Genomic DNA, 17,059 nt, shown 5'->3' with positions numbered 1-17,059 from the left:
ATGGGTAATGTAGTGCACCATATGCCTCACATGCCTAAGTCAAACTTGTCCAGACTGGTCTGGTGCATGCGCAAGAAGTTTTCATTTGGATAGCATATAGCATCCTTTAAAGTCTTTTTTTTTCCTTGTGTGGTATTGCTGTGCGTTGATAACTCCATAAGTAACAATATTTAGTATCATTGCAGATGTGTTTTAGAGCGTGTCATAGCATAATTCAGCTTATTTTACCTCAGGAAAATTATTGCAACAGTAGCCGTAATGCTCACGCATTTGACAAATGATTAATTTCTTTGTAATTTAAGATGCTAATTCATTCGTATAATTCAAATTCAATTCAATTCAAATTTATTTGTATAGCACTTTTCATGATACATATCGTTGCAAAGCAACTTTACACCAAATTGACATTTTTACAATATATGCAGTAGCAGCTTGATGTACATATGGAAGAGATGTGTGGTAAAGATCAATTAATGATGTAATCAAACAGACAAAAAACACTATAAATTAGTAGCAGAATTCGGTAATGATGTATGTTTTTAGGGTTGGCATCATCTGAAGTCCTCTGAGGGGTTGTCATCATCTCTTCTTAAGTGTTCTGGATCCACACTGGAGCTTGTGAATTCCTAGTTACCATGGGATGTCAATCCATTTCAAAAACAGAGAACAAATAGGAACATAATTAGCATAGCTGCTGTTCAAACTAAGAAAAGAAAGATTTGTTAAACCAGAGCTAAAAGATTAATAATGAACATTTGATCAGATATAGCTGCAGGAAAAGTTTATGAGATGCATTATTTGAATGCTTGGCTAAAAAGATGTGTCTTTAATCTAGATTTAAACAGAGAGAGTGTGTCTGAATCCCGAACGTTATCAGGAAGGCTGTTCCAGAGTTTGGGTGCCAAATGTGAAAAAGCTCTACCTCCTTTAGTGGACTTTGCTATCCTAGGTACTACCAACAGTCCAGAGTTTTGTGACCTTAAGGAGCGTGATGGATTGTAGCGTGGTAGAAGACTAGTTAGGTACGCAGGAGCAAAACCGTTAAGTGCTTTATAGGTAAGAAGTAATATTTTGTAGCTGATGTGGAACCTAATAGGTAGCCAGTGCAGAGACTTTAAAACTGGGGTAATATGATCATATTTTCTTGACCTGGTAAGGACTCTAGCAGCTGCATTTTAGACTATCTGTAGCTTGTTTATTGAAGATTCAGGACAACCACCTAGTAGTGCATTGCAGTAGTCCAGTCTAGAGGTCATGAATGCGTGAACTAGTTTTTCTGCATCAGAAACAGGTAACATGTTTCGCAGCTTGGCAATGTTTGTAAGATGAAAGAATGCTGTTTTTGTAACATGAGAAATATGATTTTCAAAAGACAAGTTGCTGTCTAATATAACACCCAGACTTTTGACTGTAGTGGAAGTAACAGTACATCCGTCTAGTTGTAAATTGTAAGTCAAAAGATTCTGTGTATTGTTTTTAGGTCCAATAAGTAAAATCTCTGTCTTATCTGAATTTAATAGCAGAAAATTATTGGTCATCTGATCTTTTAAAATTTTAACACACTCTGTTAACTTCAATAATTCAGAAGTTTCATCTGGTCTTGTTGAGATATATAGTTCTGTATCATCAGCATAACAATGGAAACTAATCCCGTATTTTCTAATAATATTACCAAGGGGCAGCATGTATATTGAAAATAGTAGAGGACCTAGAACAGATCCTTGTGGCACTCCATACTTTACTGGTGATAACTGAGATGACTCCCCATTTAAATAAACAAAGTGGTAGCGATCAGACAGGATCTAAACCATCTTAAAGCCTGCCCTTGGATACCTGCATAGGAGCATCATGTGTGTTGATGTAAATGTTTATTCAGGCTTTTATCAGCATATTAATAACTATAACAAGCACATACATAGTGTAATTTGACACCGCTTGCAGCAGCAGCCCCAGTCTGTTTATTAAAGCTGCATTTTGTGCTCATGTGTAAAAATAAAAGCTCTTGTTTAGTTTTGTTTACCATTGCCTCAGACAATTATGTAGTTTATAAAGTTTGTATAGTTTTATCTTTGTGTCTTTGTCATTGCATACGATCACATGTAAATTTATCATCTGTATTTTGTTCTCTGACAGAAAGCACATTTTGTACATATCCACACAAACTAATCAACATAGAGATTGGGCAAGTTCACTCTGGAGGAGCTGCAGTTCTTTCTAACCAAAAAATTAGGCCAAATGCACACAGAATATCCCAAATATAGAGTTCACCCTAAATGAAGTTGACTAATGAAACAAATTCACAACACTTACTCTGATATTTTTATACATTTTACCACTGAAAAAAAAAAAGTTGATTAAAATTAAAATTGTTTGAGTATATATATGTTTTTCCTTATTTCTGACAAACAGCACAAGACCATGTGAATTACAGTAATAGTGCTTTTTTTCATTGTTTTTTGCACTTTGTGCCCTAGTGACATCTTTGTTAATCTGCTTTAATATGGAATATGTCCACATGTATTTATACAGAAGGAATAGATTTACTGTTTACTGTTGTTCTTAGTTTGTCCACAGTGAGGGGCTATATAACAAGCTGTGAACTGAAGTCATCGCTAGCGTTCATAAGATACATCCTTCTAAATTAGGATAGGAATTGGAACGTTTGTGAATAATTGAATTTTTTTTTTTAATAAACTTAAATTAATTTACATCCAGATATTAAACCTCTTGTTTTGTTTGATAACTGTATTTGAATTTAAATCCCTTTTATATGTTTTCCTCTTAATAGTTCAAAATTCCAAGATGCATCAGAATATTTATGATATTTGTTTCTTGTCTCCTGTTCTTGTGGATCTGATGTCATAAACCAGAACAGCCACAGCAGCCACGCCCACCAGAGCAGAGATGACCAATCGGAGCACAGCTTCACTAGAATCACAACAGTGGATGTGGAATTCTGAAGATAAATAAATAAAATTGTGAATTTCTATGCTAAATAAATTAATAAGTATATATGGTGCCCAGACTCAAAACATAAGTATACGTCAGGTTTACATATTTTTTTACAGTGCATTGAACAGACAAATATGGGGGAACTATTAAAGGGTTTGACAGTGTAAATCACAACCAACTTTAAACAATTTAATTACTAATATCAGCGCTGCTGTACCTGCACATGTGTGACAGAGTTTGTTGATATTCAGATGTGTGGTCTGGTTGCTGATGGGATTGTTGATCACACAGCTGTAAGTGTTTTTATCCTGATATTCCACCTCCAGGGGTAGAGAGAGACTGATGCTGAGATCAGACACACTGATGCTGGACAATAAACTGTTTTCTTTGTACCAGGAGAGACTCACATGACCCACATTCACCACTGAACACAGCAATGAACAATACTGTTGTGATGATGAACAACATTGTGAAGAGCCTCTGCTAATGACAGGAACAGGCAGACAAGCTGAAAACATGAGAGAATAAAGAATAGAATAAGTTGTTAGTGAGTGTCTCATCATGTACTGACAGTCCTGATATTTACATCACTCTTTCTATGCATATACAAAAGATTCATATTTATATTATTCATATTGTAATTTGGACAAATAGCAGAGAGGGCAATTTTGCAATTATTTTAATAATCAAGGATCAAATAATAAAAATATTGAGCTACATCAACATCTAAATGAAACAGGTGAAAACAATATTTAACTCACCATAGACCGTGAGACTGAAATTCTTGCTCACACTGTTGGTCAGTAGTTTATAGAGTCCAGCATGTTGAGTTGTGATGTTTGTGATGGTCAGAGATCCAGTTTGATCATCTACATTCAGTCTGTCTCTGAACCTCTTATCATCATCATCAACATCATATACAGTGATGCTATTGGCCATTACATCGATTTTAACTATCAAAGTGTTTTCAGCTCCAAACCTCCACAGAATCAGATCATCATCCATTATTTCAGTAAGACTAGAATTTAGAGTGACTGAATCTCCCTCCAGCACTGACACTGACTCCACTGTAACCGTATCACCAAACATAGAGAAAACATAGAGTTGCTCACATATTAAAACTAAATAGCTTGTTTGTAACCATAAAGAATGAACAGAACAGCAGTACAGACATAGATTATCATGCTGCAAAAGTAATTAAAGGTAGAGCAATTTAAAGAGTGCACTGTGAACTAATGGGAATCACAGTATGACAAATTCATAATTCATCTCTGAATTATCTGGATGATTAAAAAAGTAGTCAACTGCTCTGAAAAACAGAATTCATGTCTTACACAGAATACAATTGTAACTCACCAGTCAGATGCCGCAAGCAGAACAAAACAAACAGGTGAACCATTATCAAATAATAGCACTTGAAATATGTGGACATTTCTGTCACAGACAGATTGTAAACTAAGAGCACAGTGTTAAACTGTGGTATTAATCTAGCATTGTGTGTGATTCCTCCCACACAGGATTTGACCACCACCCACTCACTGCAAGATGTTCTTGCATGTGCTGGTTGTATATACCCCTCTTTCAATTATTATCATGTACACTGTTCTTAATTGCAGACAGCACTGTTTGTTTTAACATTTAACACAAATTGTACCTTTTTAGTTGTGTATAAATTTTAATGATTAAGTTAAGACCATGTGTGATGTTTGCCAAACTTCACTGCAAGTCAGACTCACAAAAACACATTTCTTTGAAGCAGAAGCTGTTTGTCCACTAACCAGGTCAAACCACATCTCTGAGGTAACCACTAGTATTACTTTGACTCACAATGTGAGACAAGGTTAAATGAAATAAGCATTTTTGTCTATGCATTTCAACCGAGGTTCACCATATGCAGTGGCATTATCTCAGTGTTCACTTTCGTTTTTCTAAGGTCGATGTTTTCATTAACTGTGATGAGTGTGTGGTTTATTTCAGATGCATATGGCATCATAAGCACCCACTCATCGCAGTCATATTTGTAAGGGTTGTGGACTTTATTTCTGGCCACTAGAGGTCCCCACTGCCTTTTTTGTTGGTTTTTAGTCTGTCATTATGTCTAATAGTTGTCACCTGTGCCTTGTTTCTGTTTGTGTATTTAACTCACCCTTTTTCCTGAGCACTTTGGAAAGGCAGTTTGACCAATCAAATAAAAGTGCCATTTCAGCACCACCCACATGCTTCAATGAAATACTGGAGCCATAAACTAACTTACAAACCACCAACAAAATAAAATATGTCATTGTTAAACAAAAACAAGCATACAAGCCATCTTTCCATTTCTTCAGTCTTCCTCCACAGAATGCCAACTTTCAATGTTTGGTTCATATTGAAATAAATAAATATATAAATACTGACCAGTTTTTCATTTGCCAGTGATATAGCCACTGCTTCTTGATTTCTATCCGTGTTTAAACGACAAAGCAGTTCATAATGTTTGTGTCTTATCATGCTTTTAAAATCCTTCATAAATAATTATGGCACTTGATGGAAAATCAAATTGCACTGCTTCATCCTATACTGTATAATCACAGAGCTATTATAATTAAAAACTTTAGATTAATAACTCCTCACAAAGACTGCTGAATCTAGGTGATGATATATAATGTTATAAAGCCAACTGTGAAGAGCCCAACTAAAGCAAACACTAATCACCACAAAAAAGAAAACATCATCATCATCCAAATCTCTGTTAATTCTCAATAAGTGCTTTTTGTAGATGTTCTGTATGTTAATAATGTGTGAAGCTGGTGATGTTGTTTGTGGAGTTCTTGAATCATACTTGGCTGAGATCATATGAGATTTAATGTCTTTTATTTCAGTTGATTTCATCAAGTCAGTTGTATATGTTTGGAGAATGTTCTTATAACAAAAATGTGTTAGCTGGACGTGCACTCATACTGTGATATCACTGTGATTGAGAAACTTGAGAAACAGGATATAGTTCCATATGGAACTTAAATTCTGCTGCATACTCGATATATGCACTTTAGCCTTTGTTTCATACGTAACATCACTAATAAATCATCTTTGCAGGTTTATTCTGATGTAGATGGTCTCTAAAACTAACCAGCTGAAAGGTGCTCAAACTTCTTTAAAAGCAGCAAACAAGCCAGGTACTAGCAAACAATGTTGGTTTAAGGTATTTTTCAGCAGAGCCAACTAGTCCAACATATTCAGTTATAATCACGTCTGATCATAACTACATTGTTAATATCTTATCTATACCACCTTTGGAATTTGAAGCACACATTAGCCTGGGTTACTAGCGTACTTATCATGTAACCAGGAACAATGTGTAATATGTGCCCTTTATTCTTTACTGTATGTGTCTCTGTTTCTTACTGTTTGTTGCTTTGATTTATCAGGTGAACACCAGATGAAATAATGGAAATCTATTTTGTTCTCACTCTGTTTGTGTTTCTGGTTAATGGTAAGTCACGCAACTTTCTATTTACAACTCTTTCTTCTTTAAGCGAACAGTTTAATTTCATGTCTTTCTCCTTCTGTAATTCCTTGTCTAACCCCTTATCTTAATTTTAATGGTCCATGATTTTAGTCTTAAAGAAAACCTTAGTAACTTGTTAAACTCGTAACTTCTTATAAGGACACAGACACAAGTTGGTTCCTTAACATGGGGGTTTATTCCATTGGCATGTCTGGTTCACGCTGTGAGAACTCGTTGGCTGCTTGTCATGAAAAGAGATCCTTGAAAACTATTAACTACTATCAATATCAGGGGATTGAAAATGCTTTTGAATTATGGTAATGATTTTACAAAATAAGATATTTGTTAATGATGCTTTTTCAAGCCAACTTAAGTAGAAGAAGAAGCCAACAGTAATAGTCCACAGTGATAAACCACTAATAATAAGTTAAATAGCATTTCAGTAGGTTCAGTAAGTTTTCCTGCTGCCTTAAAAGAGAGCTTGAAAAAAATAAAAGAAAAAATATTTAAAAAAAATTATAAATTGTGTGCCTTTTTATTTCTTTGTTATTCCATTGTGTTTTCCAGCCCATTTGTCTGGTCCAGACAAAATCAGTAAAAAGTCGTACGTTATGGGGAAGGTAAAAGAGTGTGAAAAAAGTATGTTTTCTCCTCCCTTCATTTTTTCCCCTTTATTATTTTCTTTTTGTTCACTCACACTAATAACTGTCTGTTTTTCTCTTCAGGACTGTCTTTAAATCTTATGGCGGGAGTATGTGCTGGTGTTGGTGTTGTTCTACTGATGGTTGCAGCTGTTGTTGGTGTGATTTACTTTTGTTGCAGGAGCTCTAATAAGGGCAAGTATCACCAACAGATACTATAGTAAAAACATCAGGCAAAATTGTTTATTAGGCAAAATTGTGGTTTAATTTTCTTTTTTTTTTTCTTTTTTTTTTACAGAAAACATAAAGAAAAACAAGACTAAGCCACTGATAAAAGCCCCAGTATGAGGTAAGATAAGATACTAAACAGAATAAACAGAATCTTATTAGCTGTAAACACTGTATATATTCCAGGATCAGCATTTTATTCCCATTCAAAACAAATGTACTATTGCTGTAAACTGAATAAACTGAATAAACAGAATCTTATTAGCTGTAAACACTGTATATTTATTTCTCTTTACCTTCTTTTTTTTCTGACAGAAGGAGAAATGTCACATAATCAGAGAGAATTTTAACAGGATTTGAATTATCTGCCCTATGATATGATTTTTGCCTGTTTAATTGACTGCAGTTGTGGATTACATTTCAATAAACTACTGCACTTGGATCATCAAGTGTTTCAAAGCAGTTCATGTTTGTGGTGAAGGTTTGTTTTCAGCTCTTTCTTGAAAGTTGAAATGGTCTCAGCAAATCAGTTGGAGGTTGAATGTTTTTGGAGTCAAGCTACTAAAAGAAATCCACTTCTATTGAACCACTAGCTGGCTTTATTACAATATTATTACATTTTATTTCTACATTGGTAAGTTTAGTGAGTTATGGGCCCTTCAATTAAAAATATAGGCCTATATATGATTTATAGACATATATCAGTTCAGTAGGTGCTGTTCCAGTTTTTTTTAGACTTTTATTGGCATAAACAATATTTTTATTTGTGTATTTCCAAAGCATTTGCAGTATAGAGAATAAAAGGAAATATTAAAAACCACTTATCATCTTAGCCATTAGATGGCATTAGCATATGCAGTGTTAAAATAATTTGAGCGATGAGCTATTTTTATGATTCGAAAGAGCAAAGCATTTGTAAGCAAAACTTTGTTTCGACATTACTGAACAAAACCTTTAGACCAAATTATATTTTGAATGTAATTACACTGACCAGAATTATAAATGCAACACTTTTGTTTTTGCCCCCATTTTTCATGAGCTAAACTCAAAGATCTAAGACTTTTTCTGTGTAGAAAAAAAGGCCTATTTCTCTCACATATTGTTTAAAAATCTGTCTAAATCTGTGTTAGTGAGCACTTCTCCTTTGCTGAGATAATCCATCCACCTCATAAGTGTGGCAAATCAAGATGCTGATTAGACAGCATGATTACTGCATAGGTGCACCTTAGGCCACAATAAAAGGCCACTCTAAAATATGCAGCACAATGCCACAGATGTTGCAAGTTTTGAGGGAGCGTGCAATTGACATGCTGACTGCAAGAATGTCCACCAGAGCTGTTGCCCGTGAATTGAATGTTCATTTCTCTACCATAAGCTGTCTCCAAAGGTGTTTTCAGAGAATTTGGCAGTACATCCAACCGGCCTCACAACCGCAGACCATGTGTAACCACACCAGCCCAGGACCCCCACATCCAGCATCTTCAAGATCAAGATTGTCTAAGACCAGCCACCCGGACAGCTGCTGCAACAATTGGTTTAAATAATCAAAGAATTTCTGCACAAACTGTCAGAAACCGTCTCAGGGAAGCTCATCTGCATGCTTGTCATCCTCATCGGAGTCTCGACCTGACTGCAGTTTGTCATCGTAACCGACTTGAGTGGGCAAATGCTCACATTTGATGGCATCTCCCACTTTGGATACAGTAACTGCACATTTTAGAATGGCATTTTCACTGTACAGGGCAGATGGCAGACAGCATCGTGCATGGCATCATGCTGTCTAATCAGCATCTTGATATCAACACCTGTGATTTAGACAGATTTGGAACATTTGGGATGGGATGGGCAGGCGTGTGTTATGGAAAAAGTCTTAGGTCTTTTATTGAGCTCATTTTGAATACAGTAAAAAACAAAAGTGTTGTGTTTATAATTTTGGTCAGTCAACATCTTGATATGTCACACCTGATAATGTGACTTTTTTTTTTTTTTTTACCATATGATATCTAAAAACATTTATATTTTTTGCATCAATATTTTTTTGAAATTTGCATTTGAATGTACATAGAAAAAGTCTATTTTGATCATTACAGATTAAAACTCCAAAATATATTACATTATTTACAATATTTCTTTCTTTTCCCCTCCTCCTTTAGATCTGATGTCATAAACCAGGAAAGCAACAGCAGCTACGCCCACCAGAGCAGAGACAACCAATCGGATCACAGCTTCAGTAAAACCACAACAGTGGACGTGGACTTCTGGAAAAGAAAGAAAAACAGAAAGAAAGAAAGACATAAATAATAAATAATAAATTAGTCTCTTTCAGGAACTCCAAACGGCAAAATACAGGTACTATCTACAAGATGAAAACAATCCCAAGGTTACAAAAATGAAATCTATGGAGGAATTTATTTGGGGCTTGAACAATGTGACTCATCAGAAGCTTTCACTGTATAATCATTATTGATATTATGATGATTTATATAAAAAAATAAAAAAATAAAAAAAAATTGGTGCTATTGTACCTGCACATGTCTGACAGAGTTCACTGATGTTCAGATGTTGAGTCTGGTTGCTGATGGGATTGTTGATCAAACAGCTGTAGGTGTTTTTATCCTGATATTTCACCTCCAGAGGTAAAGAGAGACTGATGCTGAGATCAGACACACTGATGCTGGACAATAAACTGTTTCCTTTGTACCAGGAGAGAGTCACATGACCCACATTTACCACTGAACACACCAATGAACAATTCTGCTGTGCTGATGAGGATGAAGAACAGTCTCTGCTGATGACAGGAACAGGCAGACTAGCTAAAAATGAGAAAAGGATGGGAAATATAAAACTTTCAATCATTTTACAGTGTTAATGTGAGCAGCTAGACCAACCATCTCTACTCACCATAGACAGAAACACTGAATGCTTTTGATAATCGTTTCGCACCACTTATCTGTAAATTATAGAGTCCATCATGTTCAATTCTGGTGTTTGTGATGGTCAGAGATCCTGTTTGTTTGTCCAGCTTCAGTTTGTCTCTGAATCTCCCTTCAGGAACACCAGATGTGAAGAAGATTTGCTGCTCTATGCTAATTTTAGCTATCAGAGAGTTTTCAGGTCCAAATTTCCACAGAATGTCATCGTCTTCATGTATTTCAGTAACATCAGTGTGTAGAGTAACAGAGTCTCCCTCCATCACTGACACTGACTGTGTTTCATTTGTCTCAACACTAAATACTCCTGAAAAAACATGAAGAGGAACAGATTAAGACTCTTGTTGGTTTACAAAGCCTGAGGTCAGTTATAATTTGTATTTACATCCAGAAAATGCATTAGAAGAATGCAGGATATATATGTATATATATATATATATATATATATATATATATATATATATACACATGCCGTTTTCAACATTCTAGGCCTCGAAATTTGGACACATTGCACTTCTTTTGTTCAAGCTGAGTCTAACGCATTTAACCCTAGAGACTCAAAAATCCCCAGATAATCTAAAAAGGTAGAATCTGGTATAATGGAAAGGGTTTGTTCATGAATGTAAAAAAAGCCTCAAGCAGAATCTTCAGCCCTATTAATCCACCTAACCAGGATACATTTTTGAGCAGAATAAACTAAAATAAGGTCTCTGTTCTGACAGTGCAAGGGTTACCCAGTAAGCAGAAAGCGGGTATCTAAAAAATAGAGTTTCATTTAATGTCTAACCTCAGGTGTAACAGTCTGTGCAGAATTTCAAAAATGACCGGACTCCAAACAATTGCTTATAAATCTGTCATCATGCCATATTATCACCAAATATTGGATTCAATCTTTTTGTCAACTTGTTTTCTTTCATTTAGGACTGGTTTTGTGTTTCTGTTTGCATCCGATTAATCGTAGGCCTCATTTATCCGGAAGTAGGCAAAACTGTACAAAATTGCAGAAAATCACACTTGTCAAAAATGGCCGGCCATTGAAAGTGAATGGGGAACAACTAGTGTTCAGGAGCATTTTGTGCTTGCAAACATAAAGGCCTTGGACTTATACCCTGTGTGAACAAAGTCAGTAAGTTTGAGTCCAATGCAGTAACATTAACTAGTATTTTTGGGAAAAAAGAAAATCTTTTCCGGGTCTTCCGGGTTTGACCCGAACACAACCAGAGGGTTAATATTGTCAGGCTTATCTGTTTTAAGGTTATTACCATGGCCTTCCAGTTTCCCAATTTGTCACCATTTATTCCACATATTATTTAAAATAATGATACTTTTTATCAGAGCAGAAACGTATATATATATATCTCAAAGCTATACAAAGAGCATTGATTAATGATGATAAGAAGTCTTCATATATTTTGTGAGGAGAACCTCCATTCCTGCCACTAAATTAAAAACATGTCATTCTGACAATTCTGACTTTTTTCCCCCAGAATTATGAGACACAAACTCGCAATTGTGAGAAAAAAAGTCACAATTATCTTTTTTTATTATTATTATTCAGTGGCAAAAATGGCCTCCCATACTATAAACCTGTGCTTTATTATTAGGAAGAGATTGAATACTATTTTTAATTTCACTAATAGTTAACAGGTCATCTAAAGCTCTGAAATTTGATGCAACAAATTTTAATATCAAAATGTAAAAATTTACTTTATTCAAGGACCCTGTGCATCACAATCACAGACCTGAATCTAAAGCAGATTTCACAATACTGTTCGATTTAATTTATCTGTGAAGAAATGCAAAGGGCAAACATTCTAGCTTGTTACTAATATTACGCCATACAAGTGCTTTTATAACTTACCAGTCAGATGGCACCAGCACAAACAGAACAAAACAAGCGTGCGAAACATTTTCATCACCGTTTTCTTTGGGTTCAGGGTAAACTCTGATCAAATCAGACAATCTGCTGTTATCTCAACTGTTATTCTGGTTTGTGAATCCCCCACCTAGTTTTCACACACTCACTCACATACATGTTCTTTGAATCTTATTAAGACAAAGTTTTCTTAATGATAAAACCATTCTTCATTTTTGTCATTTAACACTTATTTTTGTTTTGATACTGGGTGGATTATTGTGTGAATCTCCTTATTTCATGGCAAAATAGAGCTGATTTATTTTATAATGGTCGTAATTCATTAGTTCTTAGTTGTTGTGAAAGTCAAACCAAACTAACAAAAAGTCAAACTGAAACCTGCCATGGTGGTTCAAGGTTTTTTTTTTTTTAGAAAAGTGGTTTGACCTGTTGGGTGGACATGAGTGTTGTGCATGAGTGCTTGGCGTTCAAAGAGTCTGTGCTTAGTTTGTAGGTAAGAGGCCTCTTCCTGTCATGCTGTTATGATTCTCACAGTCTGGCTTCCTCTCTAAATGAAACTGCTTTACTGAATCAGTCAAAATAATAGTCACAGGTCTGAGGTCATACAGGACCAAACAGGATTCTTACCCATCGTGCATGATGCACAAATTGACAGCAGATCATCTCTCTAAACTGGAAAATGGAATCCAGCTGACAAATATGTCATGTTAATTTGAATGTTAATGAATGCTAAAGTTCTGGCACAACGCATCTAAAAGCCCTAGCAATTATATAGCTTAATTTGCATTTTGGAAAAGTCAACAAATCTGCAGAGGATGATATTAAGGAACACAACAGAAGGTCAGAAAGACAAGGAGGGGCCAAATTATGAAGATCTTTAAAAGTGAGCAGCAAGATTTTGCAATGGATACAGTAGTGAACAGGAAGTGGTAAAGTTGCACACATTAGACGTGTTCAGAGGTTTCTAACGGCCATTTGTATAACCACAGTTTTACAACAAAAACACTTGTTTTTAACTATAATTGTTGCGTTAGGATGGCTATTTGTGCGAGTTTTGTGTTCAAACAAGCCAGGTGAGACCAATGTAACAACATGCAACTTTTATTGTCCCTCCACTAGGGGGCAGTAGTTTACCATATCACAACATCCCCCTTTTCTGAGAACCTTCTCTACTTCCAGAACATATATATACACACAAAAATGGCATGATGTAACCATACAATACTTTTGCATTTTTCTATAATAATACTGTAGGGTGTCAGAGCGAATCAGACAATGGAAGATTCGATCAGAACATTTGGTTGAAACCAAAGAGCCGAATTCCACAAAGAGGCCCAGGACCACGTCATAAATCTGTCCAGGATACCCTGGCGCCAGCCAGCCTGAAGTAAGCCTAACCAACCAACTTTCACAGCTTTGAACAACTTGCAACATTAAAACAAAAGAACACAATTATTGATAATCCCAACTCAGGAAGGAGATTGTCAATATTGGGGCAAGAAACCCAAGATTAATGGTCAAAGATACAGCACATCAGGACCATCACATGAGGAAACTTTGTTGGGTGGTGCTCCCCCACCCAAGACAAAAACCAGACCGAGTTCCTTCTAAATTCCTTTGCTCCTTGGAACATGCCCTTAGTTCACAGAATGACAGAGAGACTGTCCATTTTACCTAAATGTGCATGCTTAAAAGGACTTATGAATGAACATCAGACCATTGCATAACTCCCTACTATGTATGTTACCCACACATTTGTCTGTTATGTTCTAATCACTCATTGTGTATGTCCTTTTTAATAACTATTGAATAGCTTAAGGGTTTATATTCCTGTTTGGTATGTATGAGTTTGAAAATTCATGCTTTGAATGTTTCTACCGATCAATTCATTGTCAAATGCGTTGTATTCATGTCATAGGAATCATGGCCAAATTATACTCTGCAAGAGCGGGAAAATTCTGACCATGTGACTGATAAGATAACATGCTGATTTATGTTTTGGGAGGAGAAACATAGCAATATCCCGAGTTAAGACAACATCTAATTGGTCAAGACACCATTTTGGGATGTGTCCAAAGCTGAGTTTAAAACCACAGGACACCATAATTTCGCTTTTAGTTTGTGATTTTAGCTATTTCCATCGCTCCTAGCCATGCTCTTAGCCATCAATTTTGCTGCTGCTCTTTGCGTTCTTTGAATGCTTCCTGGCTTGCATGCATTCCTCTAAACGAAAACATGAGGAGACCATCACATTTCTTTCTTTTACTTTAATCTTTTCTTTCCGTTGAGAGTTTCGTGTTCTATGTTAAGTTTTGCCGCTAAGCCGTGTCTCAGACTTCGTGGCCGCCTCAAAACTTCAACCAGCGTACACGACTCCATCCTCCAGCCAACTCCCAAGACATCACTTCCAACGACCACGAACTTCGGACCAAACAGCAACCTTGGGGAACCCCTTTCTGCAACGACGTCATCAAACGAAACCCCTTAACACAAAGGCAACGCAAGTACAACCTCCAGATTCTGGCTGAACTGGTGCATTTAATATAAAGTTTAATAACCTCATTGAGAAACTCAAGGCGAGGGTTAATTAAATGATTGATGGTTGTTCAGGTCTAAGCAATTGCATATACTTATGCTATAAACTTGGGATTTCACATTTTCACTCTTCTAAACTCATTCTTTCCTCATCTCTCTCTCTTTCTGCAACTTGTATGAATGTGTGAATGCGCGTCTATGTGTTAGATTAGTTTATGTGTCTTAGGTCTTTCCAATAAATTCCTATTCATATTGAAAAGAGAAGTATCTTGTGTTTTGTGCTTATAAATTAATGTCTTAAACTGCCGACCTTGTTACCGTGCTAATAAATAGTGTTTTCACTATATTTTGGATACTAGTATCCAGTACCGAATTGATGTTATACGGCTCGCTCAATGAATCACTGGCCGATACATTGATCCGCTGTAAAACGGAGATTCTGTTCAACCTTAAATGATTCCCTTTGAGCTAAATTGACTTCTGTAGATCCCCTACAATACAAAGCTGTTATCTTTTTTTTTCTCTTTCCCAAACTTTCCACACACATTACATCCACATGAACAGAACACAGTTTTTCTTTCCTTTTTAACTAAGAAGAGTGGGGTAGACTACCCATCCCTTCTACTGAGTGTGGGAGTTTATTCTGCCCCGTAGCAAATCACTCAGTTTTCCCAATAGCACCTGCTAACTATGTACAAAGTCCTTCAGGTACTTTGGGGGTTTCCTTTCCCTAGAAGGATATCTTTTCTTAGGAATGTTGAGTAGTCCTGGAACATTATCTGAACACAGAACATCTTGTCCTGGTACAGAAGCCGTGTTTTCCAGTTCAGGCACCGGTGTACACCCTGAGATTCCTTGTGGTGGTCTTGCCACAGGTGTGGGTACTAGGTGACTCCGGTTTTGACGAAGGATACCTTTAGGAGAATCCACAAGGTAAGATCTGGGAGTCCCTGCTTGACATAATCACAGTCCCCTTTTCTCTCGTGTCACCGACCCACACAGACTCTCCTGGATGTAGCTGTGGTAAATCATGTGCTCTGTGTCTTTTATTAAATTGTTTCTTTTGTTTTCCTCTCCTAACCTTTTCTTCTTCTTTCAGATGATCCAAATCCATCCAGCCTGGGTTCAACACAGATGGCATGACTGGGACTGTAGTGCGAAGCTTTCTGCCCATCAGCAGTTCTGCAGGACTATATCCATTGGCTAATGGTGTTGCCCGATACTCCATAAGAGCAAGGTATGGATCTGCTGCTTTGCTAATAAAATCCTTCACAGTCCTTACTGCTCTTTCAGCTTCCCCATTGGCTTGGGGATATCTGGGACTGGACGTTGTGTGAGAGAAACCCCACTCCTTAGCAAATTTCTGGAAGTATTCCGCACTGAACTGTGGGCCATTATCTGACATCACTTCAGTAGGAATTCCATGACGAGCAAACACACTTTTGAGATGAGTTACTACACATGCAGCAGTTGTTGATGACAGTTTTGCTATTTCCACGAACCGGGAAAAGTAGTCAATCACTAGCAAGTATTGATCATCCTTCCACTGAAACAGATCTGTTCCAACCTTTGTCCAAGGTCTCTCAGGGAATTCAGTGGGAATCAAAGTCTCTTTGAAGTTCTTCCGATGGCTAGCACAAATGTCACATTTCTCCACCTTTTTCTGAAGTTGTGCACTGAGACCTGGCCACTATACTGATTGCTTGGCACGTTCTCGACACTTAGCTATACCTTGGTGTGCAGCGTGCAATTTTTCAAAAATATCACTCTATAGAGATTTTGGAATGACCAGTCGACAGCCTTTTAACAGCAGTCCATTTTCTACCGTTAACTCCCCAGCAAATTGGAAGTATGGCTGCACCATGGCTTCAACTCTGCTTTTGGTTGGCCAGCCTTCTAGAGAGTATTTCCTCACCAGCTGTAATATTGGATCAGCTTCCTGATGTTGCTGAATTTCGTGAAGTCTCTTCTCAGTAGCTGGTAAGCTTGTGACAACTAAATTCACATACAGGTTCAAATCTTCTTCATTCTGCTGTTTGTCTGTGTCTCGTCCTCCTTCACCAGGTGCTCTGGAGAGGACATCAGCAGTCGCAATGCTCTTCCCTGGAACATGTGAGATACTGTAAGTGAATTTCATGAGTCTCATTCGCAGTCTTTGGATACATGGTGGTAATTCATCTAGGTTTTTAGAACCCAGGAGAGGTACCAATGGTTTGTGGTCTGTATCTATGTGAAAAGAAAGACCCACCAGAAAGTCTGAGAAGCGCTCACAAGCCCAGGTGACAGCTAAAGCCTCCTTTTCAATTTGCGCATATTTCCGTTCTGTGTTTGTGAGTGCTCTTGATGCATAAGCTACAGGTTTAAGCTGTTTGTCGCCTTGCATTTGTAGCAACACAGCTCCCAGCCCATA

At 36.8% G+C, this 17,059-nt stretch overlaps 1 protein-coding gene across 1 annotated transcript; it reads right to left on the bottom strand.

Moving 5' to 3' along the window:
- Positions 1 to 2,304: 2,304 nt before the first annotated feature.
- LOC127153449 (SLAM family member 5) lies at positions 2,305 to 16,054 on the bottom strand. Its single transcript, XM_051094503.1, has 6 exons — positions 15,731 to 16,054; positions 15,362 to 15,428; positions 10,210 to 10,545; positions 9,937 to 10,121; positions 3,170 to 3,272; positions 2,305 to 2,956 (listed from the first exon to the last, which is right to left on the bottom strand). Exons 1-6 carry the CDS (start codon positions 16,052 to 16,054, stop codon positions 2,817 to 2,819), a joined length of 1,155 nt encoding a protein of 384 aa, XP_050950460.1. The 3' UTR covers positions 2,305 to 2,816.
- Positions 16,055 to 17,059: the final 1,005 nt, after the last annotated feature.

This window comes from Labeo rohita, chromosome 22, assembly GCF_022985175.1.
Source record: "Labeo rohita strain BAU-BD-2019 chromosome 22, IGBB_LRoh.1.0, whole genome shotgun sequence".
Lineage (NCBI taxonomy): Eukaryota > Metazoa > Chordata > Actinopteri > Cypriniformes > Cyprinidae > Labeo > Labeo rohita.
The sequence above is the reverse complement of the archived record's forward strand: the minus strand, read 5'-3'. Positions and strand labels throughout refer to the sequence as shown.